This window comes from Setaria italica, chromosome IX (genome assembly GCF_000263155.2).
Source record: "Setaria italica strain Yugu1 chromosome IX, Setaria_italica_v2.0, whole genome shotgun sequence".
Classification (NCBI taxonomy): Eukaryota; Viridiplantae; Streptophyta; class Magnoliopsida; order Poales; family Poaceae; genus Setaria; species Setaria italica.
Window position 1 is genome coordinate 24,266,472 of NC_028458.1, and position 8,050 is coordinate 24,274,521.

The 8,050-nt window shown below is 46.1% G+C and overlaps 1 protein-coding gene across 1 annotated transcript; it reads right to left on the reverse strand.

The window, feature by feature from the left end:
* Positions 1-2,391: 2,391 nt before the first annotated feature.
* LOC101786573 (cinnamoyl-CoA reductase 2) lies at positions 2,392-5,640 on the reverse strand. Its single transcript, XM_004983210.2, has 7 exons — positions 5,408-5,640; positions 4,942-5,092; positions 4,580-4,749; positions 4,118-4,303; positions 3,731-3,893; positions 2,912-3,101; positions 2,392-2,816 (listed from the first exon to the last, which is right to left on the reverse strand). The coding sequence occupies exons 2-7, from the start codon at positions 5,057-5,059 to the stop codon at positions 2,630-2,632; spliced, it is 1,014 nt and encodes a 337-aa protein (XP_004983267.1). The 5' UTR covers positions 5,060-5,092; positions 5,408-5,640; the 3' UTR covers positions 2,392-2,629.
* Positions 5,641-8,050: the final 2,410 nt, after the last annotated feature.

Consider the following 8,050-nt stretch of genomic DNA (forward strand, 5'->3'; position numbering starts at 1 on the left):
GTGTTGGATTTGATCTCTTTCTTTTCTTGGGTCAAAAGTGACGTGGTGGTCTAGTGGAGGACGTTGGGAATACTTAGACTTGCCCCCAATCAATTTGTTTGATCCTCCATGCCTTCCATGTGTGTTTAACACTCTTTTTCATCCACGTATATATTTTTAAAAATGACAATGAACACACATCATGATGCAGCATTAATTCATTAAATGTATCAAATACAATCATGATGAAGAATTATTTCACCTTTAAATCAAAAGTTACTAATGTGGTTGTATCCGAGCAGATGATGTCATCATCGTAACGTTTGACCATTCGTTTTATTCTAAAAATTATGTAAGTGTCATTTATTTTGTTTGTGACTTACTTTACTATTATAGGTATTTTAAAAATGACTTATCTTTTCGTATATTTACAATAAATTTTTGAATAAAATGAATAGTCAAAACATTCAAGAAAAAAATCAATAACAACAACTACTTCGAGAGGGAGTATCAATTAACATGTGGGTCCATCCACAATCTGGTAAACAATCGAAGCAATGTGGCAAATAAACAAGGCATGCCAGTAAACAAACGATTGCAAGCGAGATAAAACAGTTATGCTTTACACATATGTAAAGGTTGTTGTCCTAGTGATATAAAAAATGACAGGGGAATTCACATCAGTAGCACGCATTGATGATCCAACGACACATTGGATAAACAACATGCATCTAGAGCAAGTAGTGGTAGAAATTGGTATAGACTGTGCAAGTTCTCGTTGACCCCAGACAATACAGTGCCTTCGTGTTCGTTCGAAAAAACACAGTGCCTTCGCAAGAAAAGGGAGCGATGAAAGCGTCACTCCGGTCATCCAAAATATCTTTTTTCTTCCGAAACGAACAAGGCAGCTGCGGCTTATATTAAAAAAAGAAGAATAAACTCAGACTGAGCAAACAACAAAGAAACAACACCGGCCGGTTGGATTGCGGCATCAACCCGTGCCGTACCACGCCAATGCACAACTCAAACTCAACTCAAGCACACAACATCTACCAGTTGGATTGGACATCAACCGGATCTCTCTCAACTCTGCCCGGTTGAATTGGGACATCGACACGAGCCTCAATGAAGACTCCGCCTGGTCGGATTGGGACATCGACATGAGTCTCCATGAATTCTGCCCAGTCGGATTGGGACGTCGACACGGGCCACCACACCACCAGCGCCACAGACAGGAATTTTTTTAATAAGGAAAGATAAAGAAAGGAAAAGAAAGAAAGTATCCCCTCGAGAGCCACCATCACCGAAGCAAGCTGCCTTGCTGGACATTGCCTTCAAGAAGATCAAGGCATCAAAAATGTCATCGATGCCAGCCCAAACTGGGTTGGGTTTTCACCCGCCTCGTCTGACAGGGAAGCCAGACAGGAGCCAAGGCTTGCGCAAGAGATGCCCGACGTCGCCTTCAGGAAGGACATGACGCTAATGGCGCCATCGATGCCGTCCCAAGGAGGGATGGGTTTTCACCTGCATCGTCACCACGGTGTAAAGAGATAGTCGGCGCCACCAGCCCCACCACCATGGCACTGCTGATGAGCCTCCGCACGGTCACAGTCAATGACACCATCATGGTGATGCTGGAATGCGCCCGAGCACACCGTTGTCGGCCACACCACCACGGCGCCACCGACACACCGCTGCACAGCACCTTGGAGCCCACCCGCCGAGGTAGGCCGCGAGGCCACTGTGGGCGTCGGCGCAGCCAGTTCCTGCGCGCCGGCCGCACGCGCCGCCGCGGTTGGGCACATCTGCTGCTGGCTGGAAGGCAGCCACCACGTGCCTACCACGAGTGCCGCATCTGAGCCACGCCCGCACCGGCCGCCGATGCCGTCGTAGCCGAGCCACGCTGCCCGAGCCGCAGCAATAGCGCCGCTAGCGATCAGGCAAAGCTCCGCCGATGTAGAAGGCCGCTATAGCCGGGCCTGCCGCCGTAGCCGCAATCTCGACGCACCAAGGCCTCGGGGAAGCAGATCCGGCGGCCTAGGGTGCGGATCCGACCGCGGCCAGCCGGCGACCACCGCCTCCGCCATGGCCACCACCAAGGAGAGCGTGAGGAGGGAGGAAAGGAGAGGAGGGAGGTGGAGCCCCGCCGTCACCTTCCTTGCTGTCGCGCGGGCTTCCGGTGGCCGCTCGAGCGACGGCAAGGAGGGGAGGCGGCCCTGTGGCGGCGCCGGCTCTCGGTTCCACCGAAGCCGCCCCAAGGAGGGCGGGCCTACAGGTTGTCATCCAAAATATCAGTATATATGTTCAGATGTTGGTGACAATCCTTAGCAACCTTAACAAAGGTGGTTTCCATGGGCACAGGACACTTCCTTCACAAATTGTGCAGCTAGATAGATCTGCACGCAGGACAAATTAAACACGAAGAAAAATATTTTATTGTTACTGCAATATTGGATTGGTAGTGGTTTCTACTCTATGTTCGCGATCTGGGAATGGAACCACAGCAAAATATACAAGGGCAGAGTTGGAAAAATGGAACATGACCCCATATAGTGTATTTTGTTTGAGGAAAATGACTCCTTGTTACTTCAAGTTGAGCTCAGTAATGTTCCAAAGGTGGTCACAGTTGATTCATGGTACCTTCTACAGGCTACAGCCACATACGGATGAGAGATGGAAGTCGGCAAGGATCTCCAGCTACATCCTGGAGTAGGCCTGCCTTTTCATATGACTCGACGCTATCTGTGAGCGTCTCCTCCAGCTTCCTTGGTTCCCAGTCCAGATCCCGCAGCTTCTGACATGATAATGGTGCTGCTCCATGGTCGGCATCAACGATTCTGCAACAGCAAAAGTGTTGTTCATCAGATCATGCATGTACACAAACGACATGCATGGATTCCAAGTTCTCACAGTGCAGAAAGGCAAAACTTACTCATCTATGTAATGGTACTTTGGGAACATCTTCTTCAACAAGTCCACCAAATCCCTCGTGCAAATGAGATTTGGCGAGCAAATATATCTCCCAGATGACTCACTCTTCTCGTACAAAATAAGCAAAGCATCAGCCACATCACGCACATCTACTATGTCCCAGAGTCTGTTGGTCATCACATCAGGGCCTCCTGTAATCCAACAAATTTAAAGACTAGTACAATCTTGTAGCACATAACCAGGAGAACACTAGTACAATCTTGTAGCACATAACTTGCTGTAATGCGTAACAGGAGAACAAGATGAGAGAACTGTAATTTTATTAATTACAGTTTCATTGAACGCAATGACTGCACAAATAAAATGCGGACTAGTTGCTTCTGAGATGCAATAATTCTAGCATAGAATTTTCCATGCATGGTTTTGTCCCGCAACGTTTACAATGAATGAGTCAAGTGTGGAATAACGTGCAATAGATCCTAAAGAGTCCAGTTCTGCATGATGGTTCTCATTTAACAGCTGCGGAGTATCAGAAAAGGCCATGTCAGCTACTTTTAAAAAGAAAATGGACTAACATGGGACAGCAAATGGAACGATCAACAGATTCCGTGTAATCTCATCAACTTAAATCAACCATTGCATCTAGCAATAACCGATATGATAGTCTAAAAGCCATGGGTTCGACCAAATAAATCAGCTCACACAAAATAGGTAGAGGATTCAAACACAATTTTACTAGTGATTAAACAGAAAATCAGCAAAATCAATTCGACTGTTAATAAAGGAGAAGGAATGTCATTCACCGGCACTATGAGGGAACCTTTTATAATATAGATGAGGAGTTTGCTGCTGGTATTCACTGTAGACTGCAGTAGTGGACCAAAAACATAAGGTGGGCAAAGTGTAACAACATTTAGTCCATTTTCCTCTGCATATTCCAAGGCTTCTTGTTCAGCGACAAGCTTGGCAACAGAATACCAATCCTGCCAGCACAAATAAGTAGAGGTCTTAATTTGGTTCCCCACAACAAAATCATCACTAGGAAAATGTCATGTATCACAATATACCATTCAAAAGTTATATACTACTAATAAGGAAACCAGCAAATAGAACGGACTATCTATAAAATCAAGTTATGTGCTCGCCTATGCATTGTGGTGTTTGTTCATTGATGTTTCAGCTTGCGGTACTAACTAGAATTTCTGACCTCTTTCTCCTCGCAGAACTCTTTGTCTGACCAGCAACTCTCATCTTTGGGTCTATCTTGAGGCCAATTTGGGTTTGAAGTAACAGCAGCATTGGAGGACATCACAACAACTTTGTGAACCTTCAGAGTTGAGCAAATCTTTAGAACATTCAAGGTACCTTTTACAGCAGGATCCAGTACTTCACGCTGCACATATGCATATAAAATGTAAGAGCACTTCTAGCCCTCAAATAAATCTAAATGTGGAAAAGGCTAGTTTTGCAAGAACAATGACCGAATGTTATATTTCCAGCATATATTAGCAAATAGATCAAATTATAGGAATTTGGAAATGCATCAGCCGAGAGGTATCTTTAGAACAGTGCATTGCACTACAGTGATCTATTTCAAAATCAGTACACGCTCAGTATTTCACTACAGTGCACAACATCAACAAGAATTGTCTAACGAGCAAAGGCTTGCCTCAGGATCAACAATCTTATGTTCAGGCACTGGAGTGGCAAGATGGAAGATCCCTCGACAACCTTCAATCGCCGGTGTTAGAGTTTCGCAGTCGAGCACATCAGCCTTGAACAGGTGCAGATTCTCTCGAGCCTTGTCCAGCTGCATCAGATGGGCGTTCTTTGGATCACCTACAATCACATTGAAATAATTAAATTAGGAGAAACGCCACAGTTCAGTTTATGGCAGTATGTATGGACTATGGAGCATCTTTCTTGCACAGCCTCTGGTGACCTACTGAACGTCATCAAATTACAGAACTGGAAAATTAGCAGCAAGAGAGCCCCACAGGTTCATTGAGAAGAGAATAGATAGATATGTACATGGGTCGCGGAGACTGGCATGGACGGTGTAGCCACGGGAGAGAAGCAGCTTGATGAGCCACGAGGCGATGAACCCACCGCCTCCGGTCACGCACACACGTGGCTGCGGCAATGCCATCTCCAGGGTCAAAGTTGACTGGCAACAACAAACCTGGTACACCAATGCACCATACATATGGTGCGGCATCCAACAAGCAACATTGTAATAAGTGGTTTTGGGCAATTTTCAGCATCATCAATTCAACTTATTGGATGGCAATGCACAGCCAAAAAGAAGCCGCGACAAACATGATGACTAAAATGGTGATGACGTAAAGCAATATTTAGCATGGATTCGATAATTCCTATTGATTATAGCAATACATTTCACAGGCTGTCGGCAGTTGAAACCTCGAGCGCAAACATGTTCTCCTTAGCTTGATAAAGAAAACCCCCAGAGAACTATGATATAACTAGAAGAAAGTACCCTTTTGCTGTAGGGCGCGAAGCACCGACGAGAGCGGACGCGGAAGGCCTCCCCTGCCTCTCTAGACCCAGCAGAGCAGCGGCTAGTCTCGGCTCCAGTAGCTCGGCAGCCGGCGGCCGAAGCGGAGATTGGGCACTCGGCCGCTCGCTCCGCGGAGGCTCAGCACTGGTGGGATTGGCATGGAGCCCTCGTATCTGCCGACTGAGGAGGGAGGCGTGTGCTGCCCACTTGCCAAGCTATGCCCAGGCTGTGCAGCATGCATGGTGTCGTACGAATAAGCGAATGGTCAAAATTAGCCCACGCGGATAACACTCCTTGCTTTTATTTTATTTTCCCTGTCCCTGGTGATTGCGGAGCCTATTTTTATTTTTTTTCTTTGACCACATGCACTAATTTAAATTTGTACCCTTCTTCTCTGTCGTACGAATAAGCGAATGGTCAAAATTAGCCCACGCGGATAACACTCCTTTCTTTGATTTTCCTTTCCATAGCCTATTTTTATTTTTTTCTTTGACCACATTCACTAATTTAAATTTATACCCTTCTTCCTTCTTCCGTCCAACTTTTTTTCCCGATTGTCTTCGGACCCAGGACTAAAGGGCCTTTAGTCCCGAGTCAAAAATCCACTACCGACGGCCATCGACAGGGGCCTCTTTAGTCCTGGTTGGTAATATCACGGACTAAAGAGTCCCTTTAGTCCCGGTTGTAATGGAGGGAATCTGGTGGAGCGTTTAGTCCTGATTGAAAACCCCAACCGGGACTAAAGATTCAAAAATCCACTACCGACGGCCATCGACGGGGGCTCTTTAGTCCCGATTGGTAATATCAACCCGGACTAAAGAGCCCTATTTAGTCCCGGTTGTAATGGAGGCAATCTGGTGGGATGTTTAGTCTTAATTGAAAACACCAACCGGGACTAAAGGCCCTGTTAGTGTTTTAACCCGGCATACTATCAAGGGAGTACTCGAGATAGAGTTTTGGTTGGTGGGTGTCGCTGAAATCAAGGAGTTGATGGTGACACAGGGATACGATTTAGATAGGTTCGGGCCGCTAGATCGCATAATACCTTACGTCCTATGTATTGTATGCTTGTATTCGATTGAACCCGTTCTGAGGGGGTCCCTGCCCGCCTTTATATATCAGGGGAGCAGGGTTACAGAGTAGTCTTTTGTATAAGAGTACTAGTCGGATAAGACTATAGAATCCTACTCTAACTCGGCAGAGTAGTTTCCTTATATTCCGACTAGTCCTTCAGGAGTTCCATGTAGTCTACATTGCCCTGTAGTATAGTCTTCATGTCCTGAGTCGTCTCGAGTACGTCCCCTCGAGTGGGTCCGTACAGACCCTCTGGTAGGCCCGGGCATGTATGGTCGACAAGCCCCTGAGTACTTTGTAGTCAAATGAAAGGGTTTCGAGTACTCAGCAGATATTGCTCAACTAGTCCTCAGTGCTTGTTGAGTACTTCTGTCGTGGTTAGTCTTTCGAGTACTTGAATTCTGTTATGCGTCTGGAAGGTACTCCTGCCCCATTCTAATATTGGTTTTGAGTAGTTTGTCATCAAGTCTTTAATGTGGAAGTGCGATGAAAATCGCACTCCATATGGAGTAGCCCCCGAGCCTTAGGTTGAATTGAAGAATCAGGCTGAGGGTCAAGCTGAATTTGCTTCGTCTTTCCTTAATCACTGAAGAAAAAGAAATTTTTGTCCAATAGGCGAGGTGTATGCAGCCCCCGAGCGCTTTGATCGACTACACTCAGGCGATGAAGGGGTCAACCATGATCAATGTAACCGTTGGACTTCATTCTTGTGATAAATCTGGATAGTATCAGACCGTTGCAAAATTACCGGCTTGTTGAGTCGTCCAATCTACCTCGATCATCATGATCTCCCAGTCTGGTGGATCCTTACTAGTGGTTGCTGGACTTGCTTGTTCTGTTATGGACGGCTTGCGAAGTTCGTGAACAAAGATGCCTGCTGGGACTTCCACACGTGTTGAACCCATTTTGGATAAAACGTCAGCAACAACGTTGTTGTCACGGACCACATGGTGAAATTCGAGGCCTGAGAACTTGTTCTCTAGTTTACGGACTTCCCTGTAGTATGCATCCATGTTTTCCTTGTTGCGATCCCACTTGTCGTTGACTTGGTTGATGACTACTAATGAGTCACCGTAGACTAATAATCTTTTGATGCCTAGTGAAATTGCTAGGCGAAGATTGTATAGAAGTGCTTCGTACTCGGCTTCGTTATTTGACGCTTCCCAAAATATTTGAAGAATGTACTTGAGTTGTTCACCTTTTGGGGATATTAAGAGTACTCCGCACCGGCTCCTTCAAGCTTGAGAGATCTGTCAAAGTACATGAGCCAGTGTTCAAGGCGTTCTATCGGTGTAGGTAATTGGTTTTCCCTCCACTCAGCCATGAAGTCGACTAGAGCTTGGGACTTAATTGCTATTCTGGGTTGAAATTTTAGGGACAATGCCCGAGTTCTACTGCCCATTTTGAGATTCTGCCCGTGACGTCCCAATTGTGGAGGATTTCACCGAGCGGGAAGTCAGTGATGACGGTTATGTTGTGTTCCTGGAAGTAGTATTGCAGTTTTCGCGAAGTGAGTAAAATGGCATAGAGTAGCTTCTGAACCGGCGG

What these genes read in the sequence shown, in the direction of transcription:
- LOC101786573 (XM_004983210.2), bottom strand. Translation starts at nt 5,059, where the DNA reads ATGGCATTGCCGCAGCCACGTGTGTGCGTGACCGGAGGCGGTGGGTTC. An exon ending in CCTCATCTATATTATAAAAG is followed by an intron (nt 3,102 to 3,730) that starts GTTCCCTCATAG and finishes GTTGGATTACAG; the next exon opens with GAGGCCCTGATGTGATGACC. An exon ending in AAGTACCATTACATAGATGA is followed by an intron (nt 2,817 to 2,911) that starts GTAAGTTTTGCC and finishes TTGCTGTTGCAG; the next exon opens with AATCGTTGATGCCGACCATG.